Source organism: Calliphora vicina, chromosome 5 (genome assembly GCF_958450345.1).
Source record: "Calliphora vicina chromosome 5, idCalVici1.1, whole genome shotgun sequence".
NCBI classification, from domain to species: domain Eukaryota; kingdom Metazoa; phylum Arthropoda; class Insecta; order Diptera; family Calliphoridae; genus Calliphora; species Calliphora vicina.
Window position 1 is genome coordinate 17,513,814 of NC_088784.1, and position 21,705 is coordinate 17,535,518.

Below are 21,705 nucleotides of genomic sequence, written 5' to 3' on the forward strand. Positions count from 1 at the left end.
TGATCACACGAGAATTTCCTGATAATTAAACCGAATTACTGTTTATTTAATTTAAGAAAAATAATGCAAAATTTTTGTAACAAATACTTAGTTGTTTTCAAATATCTGATAAAATTGGAAGAAAGAAATAGTACTATTAAGTTTCCCTTAAGCTGCATACACACGGGTGATTTGTGTGATGTGTTCGAGTTCGACGTCTTGTTACTTGTTAATGGAGCTGTGCGCGAACAAAATCACAAGCAATAGAAAATTTTCAATCACAAATCAGGCGAACAAATTATTCCGTGTGTGGCCAGCTTTAGTGAATTAATACTAATTTAGGATAACATGTCTTTAGTTTCATGTTTATTGATTCATTGTAATGTGAATTCTAGCTCATTCGAAATGTATTATTAGAATAAAAAAGTACCATAAATAACCACATTTCGTATTATTTATCAGCATCATGAATTTGGCTCCATTATAGAAAATGGTAAAGGTTCATTCAGAATCATGTGTACCATTTTGAAGAACGAAAAAGTACTCCTTTGTTTGGTTTAGTTCTCCTTTTTTGCTATCATAATACCATTGAGTCTCCTATTCTTGATTATTTCTTTACTGAAAAGCATAACTAACTAACTAATTTAATATAACTAATTTAATATATTAAAAGAGCACCATTAAAATAAATTTTTCTTTATCGTATTGAACCCCATCAAGTTTGAATTTTAAATTTGTATAGCATTTCCAATATTATCAACTGATTTTGGTTTTATAACACTTAATATTTAACAAATTATCAGACCTGTCACAGAATTCCATTCCGATCGAAAGTGGAATTAATTCCGTATTTTGCTTCTTCAGAAAAAGTAAAACGAAAATTTCTTTCGGAATGAAACCACTTTCAGTTTTCAAAGTGGAATTGATATTTCTTTGTAATTATTGATTTTTCTAAAATTTTTAATCAATTTCTGTACCAAAAGCTTTCCTTTTGTTTTAATATAAAAAACGCATTCAAATTTAAATCAGAAATATAGAATTATTAAATATTTTTGGAATTAATAAATTACACGGAATCTGAAGAACCTAAAACGAAATCGATCGGAATAAAAACTACGGAATTGAAATCATTCCGAACAAAATGTGTGACAGGCCTGTATCTCAAAACCGAAACCGATCGGTTTTCAATTTTTTAAAACCGCAACCGTGGTTTTGAAATTCTTCGTACACGTATCCATTTAAAACAAAAAAGATACAAATCTTAAAAAATTTTAGTTTTTTTCATATAATTTATATTTGTAATTAAAAATAAAGTAAGATTAAGATTAACAATTCAATTCAGTTCTTTAAAGACAAACATTTAAAATTAAAATAAAACAATTCATTAAATAAAATTTAAACAGGTAGAAACTTAAAGTTTTGTTAAATGAAATTATATAATGCAAAGTTTAAAATATTAAAACTAATGTAGATATAATAATGTATTTATTTGCTGAAAAAAAAAAAAACAGAAATGTTATGTAAGAATATTTTTATAGAGTATAGTAAGTATACTTACATATTTTGTAAATAATGCTTATAGCCTTTATAAAGGTATCAGTGAGATTCTTTTCTAAAATATTAAACAAATATAAGGAAATTTTATATTATTTCTGCTGTAAATACTGTATAGCGGTATCACAATGTAGAGTACTTGCCCTAGTAAAAAAGCAGAAAAGCTATTTATTGACAAACATTTCAATTTCTAATGTATTTTGTTTTTATTTTTTTATTGATATTGTGCTCTTTTACTACATTACCAGGCCAGGCCAAGTACTCTACATTGTGAATACCGCTTATGTGTTTATAATTATATTACTTACAATTAAAATATGGATCGTAGGCGTACTGAAGCAACAAAACGTTCTCTGTAAAACAAAAAAATAAACAGATTTTTATTAGTGTGTTGTTTTTTTAAAATCAAATCTTTTTAAACATAAATATAATTAAATAATATATTATTATTATTATTAAAATAAAACAAGTAAGTTAACTATATTCGGCTGTGCCGAATCTTATATACCCTTCACCTAAGTATACTTCAAGATTAATGTTGAAAAAAAAATAATTTTGGTGAAAAAATGTTTTAGCGGCCAAATTACCGAATTCGATATCGAGTAAAATTGATCGTAATTTTCTTATTTGAGATTACGGCATTCGATATCGAGCATGAAATTTAGTATATTTAGTTATAATTAAGATATCGAAATTATTTTTCGATACGATAGTTCATTCGATCACGAATGCGGTAATGATTTCGATATCGAAATTATAATAAAATGTACTAAACTTCCTACTCGATATCGAATTCCACATAAGAAAATTACAATCACAGTTTTACTCGATATCGAATGCGGTAATTCGGCCCCAGATGAAAAAATTTCCGTTAAAAAATATTTTTTCCAATTTTGTCCTATTGTCGCCCCGAATTTATATGGCTTTATTAGTAAGTTGTTGGAAAGGTCTTTGAATGTCTATGTAATCGTGGTTTTTCTTGCTTATATGTCAGTCATTTTGTGGGTTGATTTTCCCGAATTTAAATAGTAACCGACCCGGAACTAATTTATTTAGGGGCTTCGGAAAGTTGATTTCAACATACAGACAGTCTGACGGTCATTCCTATACCACTCATGGTGAAGGATATAAAAACAAACATTAACACTTGCCAATCTATTCGTGTTACACTAGTGTAAATTTATTTATTTAAACAATTAACATAAACAATTGAAAAATCTAAAATACTAGAGGCGAGTTTTTGACTTGAAGATTGAAGATTTAATTAAGAGTAGCGGCCAATATTGGAGGAATAAACGCAGCAATAAATCCGAAATTACAAACAGCTATTGAAAAAATATTTGTGTTGTAAAATTACTCAAAATAATCACACAGATATACATGTGTTGTTTTTGTTTTCACATAGTTTTTTTTTTTGGGTTTTTGACAACTGAGTTAGATCTTTGACAGGAGATTTTCCGATCTATGTGTATTTATCTATGCTATTTAATACTTTGTATTGTTATCAGGGTTTCATTATTATCTATAACACAAAATCAAATTGATAGTCATAAAGTAATTTTGTTTGAAAATTTTAATTTTTGACCAATTTTAAACAATAATAAAATGTCAAATAAAAATAAATTCCACAAAAGCTTTAAAAAAAGTTTTTCTAAATTATTTAAGTGCTTAGGTGTCATATTGGATGCTAAACTTTCATTTAAATCTTATAATAATTTGATGAGTTTTCGAATTTTTGGAATACTACGAAAGATTTATTCGGCTAATATGTATTTAACCTAACGTTTTGCTTTTTCTAAAAAAGCAAAATGCGGAATTAATTCAGACCAAAATTAGATTTAATCAGTTAGCGTTTAATCTGTGATCACTCATATTTCTGAACAAAAATCGATTTTTTTATATAAAAACTCAAATATCTAAATTCGTCAATAACTTGGCCAATAAGCGTTTAATCAAGAAAAGGAGCTTGATCTGTGATCACTCATATTTCTGAACAAAAATCGATTTTTTATATAAAAACTCAAAATATTTAAATTAGTTAATAACTTGGCCAATTAGCATTTAATCAAGAAAAGGAGCTCGATCTGTGATCACTCATATTTCTAAACAAAAATCGATTTTTTATATAAAAACTCAAAATATCTAAATTCGCTAATAATTTGGCCAATAAGCGTTTAATCAAGAAAAGGAGCTCGATCTGTGATCACTCATAATTCTGGCCAAAAATCGATTTTTTACATAAAAACTCAAAATAACTAAATTTGTTAATAACTTGGCCAATAAGCGTTTAATCAGGAAAATGGGCCCGATCTGTGATCACTCATATTTCTGACCAAAAATCGTTTTTTTATATAGAAACTCAAAATATCTAAATTCGTTAATAACTTGGCCAATAAGCATTTAATCAAGAAAAGGAGCTCGATCTGTGATCACTCATATTTCTAAACAAAAATCGATTTTTTATATAAAAACTCAAAATATCTAAATTCGTTAATAACTTGGCCAATAAGTGTTTAATCAAGAAAAAGAGCTCGATCTGTGATCACTCATATTTCTGACCAAAAATCGTTTTTTTATATAGAAACTCAAAATATCTAAATTCGTCAATAACTAGGCCAATAAGCGTTTAATCAAGAAAAGAAGCTTGATCTGTGATCACTCATATTTCTGGCCAAAAATCGATTTTTTATATAAAAACTCAAAATATCTAAATTCGTCAATAACCTGGCCAATAAGCGTTTAATCAAGAAAAAGAGCTCGATCTGTGATCACTCATGTTTCTGAACAAAAATCGATTTTTCGTATAAAAACTCAAAATATCTAAATTCGTCAATAACTTGGCAAATAAGCGTTTAATCAAGAAAAAGAGCTCGATCTGTGATCACTCATATTTCTGGCCAAAAATCAATTTTTTATATAAAAACTCAAAATATCAAAATTCGTTAATAATTTGGCCAATAAGCGTTTAATCAAGAAAAGTAGCTCGATCTGTGATCACTCATATTTCTGAACAAAAATCAATTTTTTATATAAAAACTCAAAATATCTTAATTCGGTAATAACTTGGCCAATAAGCGTTGAATCAAGAAAAACATATCGATCTGTGATCACTCATATTTCTGACCATAAAATCGATTTTTTACATAAAAACGCATAAACTAATAACTTGGCAAATAAGCGTTTAATCAAGAAAAGAAGTTTGATCTGTGATCACTCATATTTCTGAACAAAAATCGATTTTTTATATAAAAACTCAAAACTATCTAAATTCGTTAATAATTTGGCCAATAAGCGTTTAATCAAGAAAAGTAGCTCGATCTGTGATCACTCATATTTCTGGCCAAAAATCGATTTTTTATATAAAAACTCAAAATATCTAAATTCGCTAATAACTTGGCCAATAAGCATTTAATCAAGAAAAGGACCTCGATCTGTGATCACTCATATTTCTGACTAAAAAAATCCATTTTTTATATAAAAACTCAAAATATCTAAATTCGCTAATAACTAGGCCAATAAGCGTTTAATCAAGAAAAGGAGCTCGATCTGTGATCACTCATATTTCTGAACAAAAATCGATTTTTTATATAAAAACTCAAAATATCTAAATTCGTTAATAACTAGGCCAATAAGCGTTTAATCAAGAAAAGGACCTCGATCTGTGATCACTCATATTTCTGGCCAAAAATCGATTTTTTATATAAAAACTCAAAATATCTCAATTCGTTAATAACTTGGCCAATAAGCGTTTAATCAAGAAAAGGAGCACGATCTGTGATCACTCATATTTCTGACTAAAAAATCCATTTTTTATGTAAAAACTCAAAATATTTAAATTAGTTAATAACTTGGCCAATAAGCATTTAATCAAGAAAAGGACCTCGATCTGTAATCACTGATATTTCTGAACAAAAATCGTTTTTTTATATAAAAACTCAAAATATCTAAATTCGCTAATAACTTGACCAATAAGCGTTTAATCAAGAAAAACATCTCGATCTGTGATCACTCATATTTCTGGCCAAAAATCGATTTTTTATATAAAAACTCAAAATATCTAAATTCGCTAATAACTGGGCCAATAAGCGTTTAATCAAGAAAAGGACCTCGATCTGTGATCACTCATATTTCTGGCCAAAAATCGATTTTTTATATAAAAACTCAAAATATCTAAATTCGTTAATAACTTGGTCAATAAGCGTTTAATCAAGAAAAGGAGCTCGATCTGTGATCACTCATATTTCTTAACAAAAATCGATTTTTTATATAAAAACTCAAAATATCTAAATTCGTTAATAACTAGGCCAATAAGCGTTTAATCAAGAAAAGGACCTCGATCTGTGATCACTCATATTTCTGGCCAAAAATCGATTTTTTATATAAAAACTCAAAATATTTAAATTAGATAATAACTTGGCCAATAAGCGTTTAATCAAGAAAAAGAGCTCGATCTGTGACCAAAAAACGATTTTTTATATAAAAACTCAAAATATCTAAATTCGTTAATAACTTGGCCAATAAGCGTTTAATCAAGAAAAAGAGCTCGATCTGTGATCACTTATATTTCTGAACCAAAATCGATTTTTTATATAAAAACTCAAAATATTTAAATTAGATAATAACTTGGCCAATAAGCGTTTAATCAAGAAAAGGAGCTCGATCTGTGATCACTCATATTTCTGACCAAAAATTGATTTTTAAATGAAATGGTCCATGAATGTAATGGCATCACGTGAGAACGGCTGGAGGGATTTCGAAATTTTCAGGGGCTGGTGTGTAAAGAGAAATTTTTTGGAGAAACTTGAAGCTAAATTTCTCACTATTTTGATAACAAAATGTGACATTTTCTGACTCTTTGTATGACAATACTACAAAGTTTAAACTAGAATTATTTATTTTTAGATTAACTAATTTGCATATTAATTGGCATTTGATCATCAAGTAAAAAACCCGCCCTAAGTATAAACAAAATTTAGGGTTCCTAATCGTTAATATTTTCCTAGAAATTCCCGGGAATATTCGGGAAAAATTATAAAAATGAAATGGTCCATGTATGTAATGTCATCACGTGAGAACGGCTGGAGCGATTTGGCTGATTTTCAGGAGATGGTTTGTAAAGAAAAAAAATTTAAAAATTCCGGTTAAAACTCGGAAATTCTTTTTTTTATGAGTCCAGTTAACTGTAATAAAAAATCTCCCTAAAGTATGCAGTACAAATTTAGATATTTTATTTGCAAATAAATAAACAGGCTCGTGTGAGTGGGTTGGAGAAACTTGAAGAACTAACATTAGTAAATGCTACCGGGCGAAGCCGGGGCGATAAACTAGTTTAGATTAATTAATATGATTAGCAATAAATTCGGTTACCACAACCAAAACTACATATTTTCATTGTGTGACAAGGAACAGAACAAATGTTTATTTAAATTAGGAACATTAACTTTTCTAGTAAATTTTAAGTTCTAAGGATATTCATTTTTATAGAAAATAATGATAATAATGTTTATATAAATATATTCCGATTGGAAAATGTTTTCTTTCGAAATAAATTACGTTTTTTTTTGACAGATTTAACTTAGTTGGACCTGTATATTTTAATAAAAGTATTTAAATTTTTTAATTTTTACCTATTATTTAATTTAATACAAAAAATATTCCCGGTAATGAAAAAGTTCCGGAAATTAGGAACCCTAACTAAATCCCATAAATCAAAATCAATATCTAAATATAATAACGAAAACTAAACTGAGTTAATAAAATTTATAGCAAATATACCAACAACATGAGTTACAACAACACCCACGAAAACATTTATGAAAGCTACTAGAGGTAGCTGCATTCCCAAAAGTTCCTGTATATTACCTGTAATAAAAGCTGTTTCCCAAGGTTGAATCCTACGACCTCAACTTTTTACAATATACATCAACGATTTACCACTTCAGCCTCTAATATCCAACTTCATTTAAGCAGCGTATTAGTTGAAGGTGTTGTCCATCTAAATTCTGATCCAAAAATAAGTTCTACCTCGGGCTTTAGCAAATGAACTATGTTCAAATCCATTCAAGTCTAAATGTTTAATAACTTTCTATAGTTTTAAACCTGTATTTGTTATTCCTAATCTATTTCTTAATACTCAACGTATAGAAATTGTGAAAGAAGTTCAAAAAATCATTGTTATCATCTTCAACTCATCATTTATATGGTTCAATCATATAAACAAGAACTTTCTCAATTCTAAGCTGGTTATGGATATTGCTTGCTAAAATCTACCTTATAATGGGTGGGCAAATTTGAGGTTAGAAAGTAAATTAACTATTAAATGATAAAATATCAAGATTACTGATATAAATGAATAGATTTTGTGCCAACAAAGCTTCATATGCGGAAAGTTTTGCTTTACTTCTTTAAATTGAAAAATGTACCGCTGAAGCACACCGATAGCTCACCAATGCTTATGGTGAATGTATTTCATCAGTTTCAACGTGCGATTTTGACACGGAAGACAAATATCGCCCAGGACAGTCACAAAAGTTTGAAGACCAAGCATTGAAGGCATTACTCCATGAAGATTGTTGTTAAACTCTACAAGATCTTTCAAAATACTCAAGCATGCTGCTTGAACGCTATAAAAAAAAATCATTTTGCGATGAAAAATGCATCCATTACGATAACCCGAAGCGTAAGAGATCCTATGTGAAGCCCGGCCATGCAGCCGAATTGACACCAAAGCCAAATATCCATGGCGCTAAGGTAATTCTCTGTATAATAGGAGCAAATGGGTCCTATCCATTATGAGCTACTGAAATCTGACCAGACCATCACAGGGAACCTGTACCGAACGCAACTGATTCGTTTGAAGCCGAAATACGCCCAGAATATGCAGCCAGTTATGAAACCGTTATATTCCATCATGACAACGCTCGGCCACATGTTAAAAACTATTTAGAAAAAAGTGGTTGAGCTGTCAGCTTTTGACATTTATTTAGTACCAACTTGAGAAATTTTAACCGAGCAACGCTTTGGACTCAAGGAAATTTGTAAATTGGCTTTTAGAAAAACTGAAACAAGGTAGTTTCCAACAAAATCATCTTTAGTGATGAGGCAGGCCTTTTTTAAATTGGTTTCAGCAAAACGACGAGCAACTCAGACAAGTCAGTTGTTGTATGAGAGGTTAGAAACTAATTTAACAGTAAAATGATGCAATGTCAAGAATTGAGCTGTCATCCTTTGACATTTATTTAGTACCAACTTGAGAAATTTTAACCAAGGAACGCATTCAACGCATGGAACGTTTTTGACAGTGCAAAAAAAATGGATTTTATCAGTTCAAATGGACATAAAGTTATTAGCTGGGCTCAGCTGGGCAGAGAATTTAATATAATTTAAAAGCCTGTACAGTTAAGCGTTGTTTCAGAAAAAATTAGGTTGCGCATGGCTGCGCCTCATAAGTTATATGTAAATTAGTAACAGCTTCACCCGTTAAGTCTACCTACAAAAAGCACTTTGCGATTCTGATAAACGTTTTATCGCTGTCGTTGTTACTTTTCTTTATTTCTGTTAAGTTTTCCATCCGTTGAGTTTCTAATCGTGAATGAATAACACGCGGGATTTTAACAATTTAACTCTCACGCACTCACGCTTGTATACGCTTGTTTAAAAGTTTTTTCTTGTGGTTAATACGAAGTCATCCGATATCAGGCAATTTAGCTTAATAAAAAAATCATGTTAGTGAGCGCGATCGCGAGAATTTTAAAGTTTTATCTCGGGAGCCAGTTATCACTCATGTCCACATCTGTAGTTTTTATATTGTCTCTATTATTCAACCTCCCATTACTAGTTAATATAATGATATTATCTTAAAACAATATGGTAGTTTTTTTTACCAATAACATGCATACATTTAGTGTGTCTCACTGATGTAGTTCTATAGATATAGGAGAATTAATTATTCATTTGTATGAGGGGAACCCGATTCCACCCTAGTATACCGTTCCGATTTTGGTGGAACGTGTAGATTGTTTTTAGAGTTGCCCACAGCAAATTTAGTGTGCATAACTATTGTAGTTCTATAGATATAGCAGTTAATAATTATTTTATATGGTGGGTAATTGACTTCCCCCTCCTATATCCCTAAAATTTTTTTACAATATGCGGATTGGTCTAAGAGCTACCCACGTAAAATTTTGCCAGCGTCGCTATTATTGTTGTTGAGATATTAATAAATCCGTAAAAAAAAAAAAAAAAATAAAGGGCATTTGACCCCACTGTGCGGCGGCATGAGCCACCTACCTGCTAAACAGAAATCTGCCGGTTGCGATATTTCTTGATTTGCCGAAGTTAATTCACCGCCTCGTTCTTTCTTGTGACTAAATGACAGTGGACTATTTTGTAAGACTGGGTGGGTGGGTTTTACGTGAACAAACCAAAAACAACTGATGTTCTGAAAGATAAAATTTGGAGCTGCATTGAGTAGATAAATGACGAATTTTTGCAAAATGTGTTTAAAATTTTTGTGAATAGAGCGGACGTCTGACGACATTGACATTTGCCCAATGTCATATTCCATTATTAATTCCCACATTCTAATCAATAGAAGTGAATTGTTCCAAATAAGGGCGTTTTTAGTTTGTAACCTCATTTCCCGGTAGCATAATGTTTTGTTTGGCGATATCAATTGGCCGTCTCGTTCTTTTGTTTTAATGCCATTAATGGCATTTGAAAGACCGTGTTTACGCGAATAAACCACAAACAATTGAAGCGCTGAATGAAGATAAATGAATCATTTTTGCAAATTGTGTTTCAAAGTTTTGTGAAAAGGGAGAACATGTTAGAGGTAAACATTTTCCCTAATATTTAAAAAAAAAAGAGTTTTTAAACCAATTTACTATCTATCCTCAAATTTGCCTAACCTGTACCAACCCTATTATGTGGAAATGTTTTTGAGTTGTAACTATACAAGTAGATGGAAATAAACAACAGAGAAAGAACATTTAACTTGATATTAAGATATGGTTTTAGCTTATGAGGATTATCCCCTATTACACCATTGCACTATAGTTCAAAGTATCACTTTTTCCGTGCGAAATTCAAATTTCTAAGTTGTCATTATTCAATATTTTTTGTTATACGGCTTGACAGCACGGATTCAAAGTCAAAGTTTCAATACATTTTTAAAAATTTGTGAATAGTATCAATATTATATTGTAACTTTTAACCGTGAATTGTGGAAAGTGTGTGAATAATTCAAATAATGTTTAAAATGGAAAACAACGAGAAGTGTAAGTACTTAATTTTTCTTTCCTATATATTTGGAAACTATTTCCCTTTTATTAAAAACTAGGATCGCCTGGTGGTCAAAATTCGACCACTAATAACAAAATTATACAGTTACTTTGAGTATACGCAAAAATATTGTTCACGTTTGTGTATAAATACAAGTGTATTTAGATGTACATAAACATGTTGTTGTTTTTCAAGCAAATTTAAAACGCTTTTTAACACTTTTATGGCAAGAATTTAAAAAAAAAAATTATATTGTGCACATCTACAGAAAATAACCTTTTAAACCATATAAGTTTCATCAATATTGGTGGACAATAACATACTTAAAAGTGTACCACAAAAAAACGTGTGACCTATTTATATATAAGATTACAATTTTTAAACATAACCTTAAAGTAATTTCTTTTGATTACAAAACTTTAACTTTATAGAAGCATTTAAAAAAATGTTAACGTTTCTTAAACTTGAAATAAAATGAAATAAATGTATTTAAATGTTGTGAATTCATTTCACTTTATTTCATACTGCGCATTTTTGCGCTTTCTGAGTAATTTAATTTTTTCTAGGTTACTGTGCTATAAAAAAATTAACTTTTTGAAATTTGGCTAAAAGAACGCCCAAAAGACACAAAGTATGATGCTATTATTAAATATATTGTGAAGAAAATGTGTGCTCCTGTTATTCCTAAGGGTTGCAAGAAATTATTGGATGCAAAAGTCCGCCTTTTTGTCTACAATTACTTAAAAGTAAAATGTCAAAAATGCGGAAGAAAGGAAGATAATTTTCGAAATGAAAACACTATATTTTCATTTCAGATTTGTATCTGTGGTTACCAATGACATCCACGGTACACAAGGTATTAATACATTCGAAGCAGATGATAGAAAACACAGACGAAGAAATAGGATCGTTTTAAAAGTTGAACATACGCGAGGTGTCCTACTATGGGGACCGCTGGCCCATGCGGTCAAAATTTAAACTCGACTACATTTCTTCTTTGCGCATGTCAAATTTCATTCAAATCGGACTAAGGATTTAGAAATTACAGATTTATTTCCTTCTTTTTTTTTCTATACCACTGTGGAAGTTTTATCTGATACTTCAATTAATATTTTGAATCAAATGTGTTTACAAAATGAATTACTGATTCAACTAATTTGACTGAAAACTAATATGAAATAAATAGTTTCTAATCAAAAGCAATGAATTTACTTTATTTTACTCCTGATGGGTTAATGGTCGACAAAGGGTTAATTTTGTCTTAAATTTGTTGAAAATATAAGTATTTCTACCTATGGTCCAATTTTGGTATCAAACAGAAAAAGTGATACTTTGAACTATAGTGTATTGGAACGCAAACTTTAGGCAAGTCTTTGTAATTTACTAAAAATATATTTAATTCACAATTTTCGTATATTTTAATAAAAAAAAAATAGCCCCATTTTGATTATTTATTTTTTAATGTTGATGATTTGATAATGAAGGGATTTTGTATTTGGATTAAAATTGTTGTGATATAAATATTTTTGTTTATTAATTACTTTACTGATTCCATTTAATTTCAAAATACTAATCCTAGATTTTAATTTTTTGATTATTTTTATGTTTAAATTTTATGCTGATTGTATATTTGTTTTAAAATGTTTTGTGTGATATGAGAATAATTATTCATCATTTTCTTCTAATATCTTATCATGAATCGCTGCATTACACCTACGATGATACTCTTTTTTTTTGTTTTATAAGTTACGAAATAAATAAATGAATAAATGAATGAATAAAATAAATAGTCAATAAAACAAATATTTGTTAATATATAAAAATATAATAAAAATATTTACCTAAAAAGCTTTCATCTTCATCTTCGGATAATTCACCTATGGAGGAGTAAAAGGAAAACATATTTTTGTACAAAAATAAATACGAAAATCGTATACATACAACATACATATATATATATTCAGAAAAACAAAAATAACCATCCATCTCGTACTGTTTTTCTTGAGCAAATTTGTATTCTTATGAAAACTTAAAAGTTGTTAGCTTAGAGGACAGAGGACGTGAAGAAGAAAATCTTCCCTTAATATAATCTAAATAGAACACTTTTCGTTCTTAAAAGAAAATCAGACATTCTTCTGAACTAAAATAAACATGTTAAGCTACGTTTCCGTATACACCGTAATCGGCACCGAAAAAAGTTCTGAAACGAATTTTGTTTTTGGTGCAAATGTATAGAATTTCGTTTTTGGTGCCGATTACGGTGTATGCGGAAACGTAGCTTAAGAGTGAAAAAATTTGGTGAAAAAATCACCCCTATCACGAATCAATATTTCACATGAAATTTGTTACCATTTCCCATTTTTCGTTCATAAACTTTGTTCACGTGAAAAAATTCCCCATGTTGTGAAATTTTTACATGAAATTTTGTAAACAGCTGTTAAGAACAAAATCAACTGTTGTGAATAAAAAGTTTAGGGGAATATCACGATAGCAATTTTCCCTTCGAGGGAAAGGAATATTTCATGGGAACATAAATTTCACGATAGGGGTGAATAATTTTGGTGCAAAAAAATGTAAAAAACATGAGAAAAAACAAAAAAAATTATTTTGTTTTAAATTTATTGTCAAACAAATTTATAACAAAACATTTTTTTGCATTGTAGGTCCAACTTACTATGGCCTTGTATACGTCATTGTAAAGGACTTTGATATATGTATCTATCATTAGATATCCATATTGTCTATATTAATGACTTAGTAATCCAGATATAGATCAAAAATAGTCCAAAAATCGAGGTTGTTCTAGTTTTTTCCTTATATCCGATTTTCTCGATTTTAAATAGCAACCGAACCGAGCGGATATATTGATGTATGAATTATGTATGTAAGTTATTATTTGGGGGCTACTGAAATTCGACTACGCTTATATATACAAGTAAGAGTGCTGTGTCGAATCTTATATACCCTTCACTGAAGAATATTTTAAGAAAAATATTATTGTATGACTTAAAAATGCGGATTTTTTTGTAAATTTTTTGCTTTTATTTTAAAACATTTGTACAATATAAATTTATTTAAAGTATTTCGGCAACCATGCGAGGAGACTTGGCTTGCCCTACAACGACTTCTGCAGAAGTTGTCAAAACGAGAAGGAGTATGATACCATATTTCATCTTCTTTGTCACTGTCCGACATTAGGAGATCTACGCTTAAGGTTTCTGGGACATCGTTCCCTAAATAGTCTTTCAGAGCTCTCGAATATGACGCTAGAGGGCATTAATGCCTTTATAAGGAGCATTAATTGGTTAAAAAGACCAGACATGGGGATCTCTTTAGAGTGACCTAATAACCGCCAACTCTTCGGTACGAAATTTTTAAAAACATCCACTCTCCCTCTTTCTTCGGACATCTTCCTTTTAACTTTTTCAAACTTTCCCTTCTTTCTTTTTCACTTCTATCTGTCCCTCTTTTTCTGACTTTCTACTTTAAGGTAACACAATGGGACTTATAGCTTTGGACCCATGTGAGCTGCTATTCCTTTCTTCACTTCTCGGCTGCCTGGAAACCTTACCTATTGCCCATTGATAGCTATGACCATTTCCCATCTTTCTGGCAACTTATGGATTCCGACTCAAAAGAACTGCTCCAAGAACGAATCAAGTCAATTTCGGATACTCTGTTCCAAAGTAAATCGTATCCCAGAGAGAGCGTTCTGCATCGATCCAAACAAATAGTAGTCGAACGGGGCAAGGTCTCGACTATAAGACGGGAGAGGCAAAACTACCCAAACACTTCATTCTAAATAGTTTTTAACAGGTATTGCAACATGTGCCCTAGCGTTGTCATGATTAAATATTACGATTTCATGTCTGGCCGCATTTTTCGACCAATGCTAGCTTCAATCGAATATGTTGCGTACGTTACAGGTTTCCTGTGAAGGTCTGGTCAGATTTCAGCAGTTTTAATAATAGATATGACCCTTTTGCTCCTACCACATACAGACCAAAGCCATGGATATTTGGCTTTGGTGTCGATTCGGCTGGTTGGCTGGGCTTCACATACGATCTCATACTATTCGGGTTATCGTAATGGATCCATTTTTCATCGCAAGTAATGATGCGGTGCAAAAATGATTTTCTAGCGTTGAAGCAGCATTTCTGACATGCAAAATCATCTTTCAAGGACTCTCAACTTCAATTCGTATGGTACCCAATTTCCCTGCTTTTGGATGAATTCTGCTGCTTGCAAATGTTTTGTAATTGTGGATTGAGTAGCTCCGCACAAAGCATCACTCGCACGTTGAAACCTATGAAACACATTCATCATAAGCTTTGGTGAGCAATCGGAGTGCGTGACTTTTTGAATGAAACACAGGTTTTTGAATAACAAATAATTTTGCTTTCAACATAGTCTCCTTTGAGCTCTATACGTCCAACGTTTCACCAATTGGCTTATTCCTTTCAAAGATAAGATTTATCGAGGTCATCAAAATAGGTATTTGATGACCGATTTACCCTCTGTTTTGACTGCTGTTTGGTATCTGGTTTGGTGTGGTGGATTTACGTTTCATACACGGTTACGAACCGGCACAAAAACTTGTACATATTGTGGTTGATCAACGATAAAAAATTCCGGCAAAGTTGTACATAAACGCGGAACCGATGTTGCGGAAATCTTTCTCATGAACAAGTAATCATTCAAAATGAAAACCACTGAGCCATGTGAGATGCCTGAGATCTTCCACTATCTCTCGCACTGTTAATCTCCGATCGGTCAATACCATGTGAATTTTTTCAATTGTTTCGTGTTTCGTGAAATTCAGTAAACCATTTTTTTACCATTGAAATTGATGGTGCAGAGTTCCCAAAAATAATGCTTAGGGAGCACACGAAATTCACTATTTTCTATTTTCCCCTCAAGCGGTAGTCTGCTATCAATGGCTGTTAAACACAAACAGGAGTCAACTGACAGTATAGGCTCTTACTGCGTAACTAAATACAAAAACGAAAATGTTCGAAAATGTGGGCTAAATACATTGTACACTAGCGATAATATGAACTAATTAAAACCAGACCAGTTCACTTTTTTAAGATTATTCACATTTGCGAATGGCATCTAATTCCCATCTACAGCTAGGGACAAAACAATGAAAACTTTTCCAAATATTTCATTAGTGGCCTAAAATCTGAAATAATTTTTTAAAAAATTTTAAAATTTTTGTAGTATTTTATTTGTATACTTTTATTAATTTAATTTAACAAAAAACAAAGGACATAATTAATTAAATTCTAAAAATGAGAAAACAAAATTAAAAGATTTCTTTATTACGGCATTGACAAAACAATGGAAACTTAGGTATTATTTCAACAAATATGGTTTAAACTTTGCAATAACTCAATATTTTGTTGGTTATCCCTTATTTTTTATAACTGCTATACATCGACGATGCATTGAACCAATTAAAGAGTCAATGGTCTCCTTTGAAATATTTTGCCATTCCCTTATAACCGCCTCCGATAAATCTTCCTTCCTGGTGTAATTTTGGGTCCTTATTTTACGATCTACAATTTCCCATAGATTTTCTATGGGATTGAGATCTGGCCACTTCAAAACACGTACCTCGTTGGATTGTAACCACTCGGTTGCAACCCTAGAGGTGTGTTTCGGGTCGTTGCCGTGTTGGAATCTCCAAACTAGGGGCATATTTTCCTCAGCGTATGGATACATAACATCGTTTAATATGGTTCTGTATCCTATACCTGTCATGGTATCTTTTATAATATGAATTGGGCCCATACCTTGCCCTGAAAAACATCCCCATACCATAATATTGCCACCGCCAATCTTTTTCCCTTTGGTCGTCTTACAAATGTTCTCCCATCACTGCCTCTTAAATTGTATTTGGATTCGTCGGAAAAGAGGACAGTATTCCATTTCTGTATCGACCAGTTTAAATGATCCATGGCAAATTGTGGACGAGCAGAACGGTTCTTTTTAGAAATGAGTGGTTTTTTTACAGGACGATAGCAACCAAGAACAGCCTCATTTGCCCTGCGACTAACTGTTTGGGTACTTATTTCTAATTTTAGGCTATTAACAACCTGTCGAGGAGTTAGTTTTGGGAATTTCTTGAACTCTCTCGCTATTAAATTATCTTGTCTAGGAGTAGTCTTACGAGGTATTCCATCTAAATGTTGAGTTTTTACAGAACCGGTCTCACAAAATTTCTTTATAATTTTTGAAACTGCTGATTTATTTATTGAATATTTGTCACAGATACTTTTTTGTTTTAAACCAGCTTTAAAATCATTAATTATTTTATTTTTTAAGTCTTCACAAATCTTAACTTTAGCCATTTTCGTTAACTTTGAAAAAAAAGCAATTATGCGAAAAACTTAGAAAAAGAAATTGTGAAAAATTACCAGAATTTAAAAATAAAATAACTGTAAACAGGTTGCTTTTTACATCGTTCTTTTAAATATTATTTTCGTTTTACACTTCTTGCTGAAGATTAAAAGTTTCCATTGTTTTGTCAGTAGCGAAATAGTGAATATTTTGAATTTTGTTCCCTTTTTTCAGAATATAATTAATTATGTTGTTTGTTTTTCAGTTAATTTATATAAATAAAACTATACAAGTAAAATACTAAAAAAAAAAAATTTTATTTTAAAAAAATATTTTAAATTTTGGGCTACATATGGAATATTTGGAAAAGTTTCCATTGTTTTGTCAACCACTGTAATTCGAAAAGGTTTCATTTCAAATCGAATTAGGGAGAACCCTCCTGATTCTAAAGAAGCATCATTTGGAATGCTAACAATGGCCAATACTTTGAATAAATTAATATTTTACAAATGTTTAAAAATAAAAGTTAAAAATTTTAAAGAAACCCGCATTTTAAAGTTATACATCCAATATTATGGAGATTTTTTTTTATAAAATTTAAAGTATTTCCATATTTATAGGAAAATGTTTAGTAGGAATTTCATTGTATGTGATTTGAAAAAATGGTTGGCAATGCTATTTAGACATTATTTAATCTATAAGTAAAACAAGTAAGAAAGTATGGTCGGTTAAGCCCGACCATATAATACCCTACACTAAGTATATGAGCAAAAATTTTCTTTACAAAAACAATAATATTCGTAAGTGATTTTCGGAAGTGGGCCTTATATGATGATATGACCAATTATGGACCGATCACCATGAAATTAGGTCGTGTGATTTATGTCTATATGAAAGTTTTTTATGTTGAATTTTGTGTGTATACCAACATTTTTAAGCGATTTATGCACGTTAATGTGATTTTCGGAAGCGGGTCTATATGGGAGCTATGACTAATTATGGTCCGATCGTAACAAAATTTGATGACATGAATTTTGTATATATAAAACTTATTTGGAGCGGAATTTGTGGAGATACATACACATCTGCTCAAAATAATAGATACACCTAATTGGAAAAAATTTAAATGGCGGTAACATTGAAAATTTCCTCGCAAGCGTTAAGAATACATCATATTATTAAAATTTCTATCTGGCAATGTCATGTCAGTCAAAAATCTGGCAACTATTTGCTTTCATGTTGATTTTTAAAAACGAATTTATTTGAATTACAAAAAATTATTTGCTCATAAAAATAGATACACATCAGTAATTTGTAATTTGTTTATATACAATTTTTTTTTTGTGCAATTTTTTGTTCCTATTTACGTGAAACAGTAAGTATAATTTAAATTTTAGCAACAATTTTATAAAAAATAGGACTCTTTTGAAGAAAATGGGACGAAATCATCATTGTACCGAAGATGAGAAAAAAATTGTTCAAACGATGAGAAATCAATGAAAATCATTACGGGAAATAGCAAAGAGCATAGGAAGATCTTTACATTTTGTATAAAATGCTTTATCTAAAAAACAAAAAAGAGAAACTCGCGGTAGACCAAAGAAAACCAGTCCAGAAACAGATAGGCGGATCGTCCTTATGGTTAAAAAAGACCCTTTCATATCATCGAAAGCTATTTCTGCGGAGCTATGTAACGAAATCAGTCCACAAACAGTTCGTCGTCGTCTTTTACAAGCTAAATTGCCGGGAAGAATTGCCAGAAAAGTGCCACTAATGCGCCAAAAAAATATCAAGACAAGATTAGAATTTGCTAAAGAGCACTTACAATGGTCCGGGTGTGAAGGCGAAAAAAAATGGAGAAATATTTTATGGAGCGACGAAACAAAAATAAATTTGTTTGGAAACGACTGCCAAAGAAATGTACGCCGACCAAAAGGAAAAGAATTCCACGTTAAATTTACAAAAAAGACGGTAAAACATGGCGGGGGAAACATAATGGTTTGGGGTTGCTTTTCATGGAATGGTGTTGGTCCGATATTCCGAATAGAAGATACCATGAATGCTAGTGGGTATAGAGACATATTGGAAAACGTAATGCTTCCATATGCATCGGAAAATATGCCATTAATATGGACATTCCAGCAGGACAACGACCCAAAACATAGTTCAAGATTAGTTAAAAACTGGTTCTTGGAGAATAACGTACCTGTTTTAAGCTGGCCCAGCCAATCCCCTGATTTAAACCCAATAGAAAACTTGTGGAGTGAATTAAAGATAAGGCTTTCGAAGGAAGTTTTCAAAAATAAAGACGATTTATGGGAGAAAACGCAAAAAATATGGTACGAGATTCCATTGGAGAAGTGTCAGAACTTGATATCCAGTATGCCCAGAAGAGTGGAGAAAGTTTTACAAAACAAAGGTGGATATACTGGATACTAGCTTTACTTTAATAATAAACTAATTTTTTTAAGATAAAATTTCTTAGCTTTTGTTTAATAAGAATTTTTAAAAATGTATCTATTATTATGAGCACCAAATTTTTCGAAATTTAAGAAATTTAATTTACTTTATAATATTTATTATTAATTATGAAATATTTTGTTTTTGTTTTTTACTCTCCTTTTAACTATAAATAAAAATCGACTGAATTTTTTTTATAATTTTACAATATACCATTATTTTTTTTCGTTTTTAAAAAATAAATTTTGGTGTATCTATTATTTTGAGCAGATGTGTATATAAATTAAACATTTATGACCGATAAAGTCCAATTTGGGGAGGACATTTGTATGGGGGCTAAGTGAAATAATGGACCGATTTCAGCCAGTTTCAATAGGCTTGGTCCTTGGGCCAAAAAAATTATATGTACACAATTTGATCGAAATATCTTCAAAATTGCCTGCCTGTACTTTGCGCACAAGGTTTACATGGACAGACAACCAGCCAGCCAGACGGACGGACGGACATCGCTTAATCGACTCAGAAAGTTTCTAAGTCGATTGGTATACTTTACTTTGGTGTAGGGTATAAACACAATCATAGGTTAAAGCCCTTTCAGCTAACAGCGTGTTAAGCTATGTTTAACAAACGCATTAATACTTAGCTATTGCATTTATTTACTATTGATCTAGAAAAACTGTCCAATACAGCTGGATATTTATTTCCAAAATATATATATATATATGTATATATAGGACTTTCAAAACTCTTTGATGATTGTCGAACAGTGTTATTAACCTTTAGGTACTTACCCTCAGAAACGTAATCATATTGAGCACGAAAATCATAATCATAATCCAAACCAAAATCAAAATCAATATCATCATCGTCATCATCATCATCGTCGTCATCGTCATTGTCTTTTATAGAATGAAACGTTTAGTTATCATAGTTATAGAAATAAATAATAAAGGTATTCATGGAACATTGTCTTTTCTAAACTAGCGAAATTTTAGAGCAAAAAATAGTTCTATGAATACCTATAACATGTTATCATTTCGTCGTCTTGCCTGCTAAAATGCCTATAGTTGCTCACATACTCAGCAAAAACAAATTTGGACTAACTAGTAGAAAACTTAAAAGTTGTTAAGAGGACATCCTTGTGGTATGAATATGAAAAATCATTAATCTATTTAAAAATTGCCAAAAAAAATTAAGAAACAAATTTTCCAAATCACATGTTACGTTTAAGGTTTTTATGCCGGGACAAATTTCTCGGGAATTTGCTAATTTTTCACTACCCGAATCCCGGGATTTTTAGTCGGGATTCCCGGGAATCCCGAAACTACAAAGAAAACAAGTTAGAGCTTTATGTTTTGCACAAAAAAAAAAAAACTTGAAAAAGGAATGAATTTAATATCATATCCAAGATATAAACGAAAAGCTTGAAAAAAAAACTTTTCACGATTTTTTTTACAGTTTACCGTTTATATCTTACGACATAATATTGAATTCATTCCTTTTACTAAAAGTCTTAAGAAAATGTCTTTCAATTCATTTTGTAAATAAAACTGAATGAAGAAAAAACATTTCAACTCAATTTATGGTAGATTTGAATCAACAAACATTTAATCATTCAAAGTTTGAATAAATTCTATTATCAGTTATCTTCAAAATTAATTAAATTTAAATTAAGCTACATTAAGCTAAATAATTATATATTGTGAATGGATTTATGGAATGTAAGGCTGACATTTTTTAATTACGAATTAAAATTTTGGTGAATTAAGCTTAAATTGAATTAATTAATACGAAGCCCTATATATAATGATTTTAACACTAAGTTTTTATATGAAATATTGCTATAATATTCCTAATTTACAGCATTGTTATACATACAGTATGGTATTATTTTGTATAAAATCAAAGTTTTAAATATCTATTATGTATTATTTTCATTTGTTAATATGTTTAGTATTGATAAACAAATACTTTCAAAGTTAACCTTTCTATAAGAGGTAACTTAAAATCAAAAAATATTTTAAGGTAGAAAATGAAACGGACAAAACTAAAGCACCCCTTCAAGGATATACTATCACCCCTATC

The 21,705-nt window shown here is 30.4% G+C and overlaps 1 protein-coding gene across 1 annotated transcript in view; it reads right to left on the reverse strand.

Annotated features, from left to right (window-relative positions):
* Nucleotides 1–1,248: 1,248 nt before the first annotated feature.
* LOC135960972 (uncharacterized) overlaps nucleotides 1,249–21,705 on the reverse strand; it is a 37,778-nt gene continuing 17,321 nt past the window's right edge. The window contains exons 8-11 of the mRNA XM_065512404.1: nucleotides 12,657–12,692; nucleotides 1,842–1,886; nucleotides 1,538–1,591; nucleotides 1,249–1,471 (exon numbers count right to left, since the gene is read on the reverse strand). Coding sequence (XP_065368476.1) covers nucleotides 1,590–1,591; nucleotides 1,842–1,886; nucleotides 12,657–12,692 — 83 coding nt within the window. The 3' untranslated portion in view covers nucleotides 1,249–1,471; nucleotides 1,538–1,589. The remainder of the gene's footprint in view (nucleotides 1,472–1,537; nucleotides 1,592–1,841; nucleotides 1,887–12,656; nucleotides 12,693–21,705) is intronic.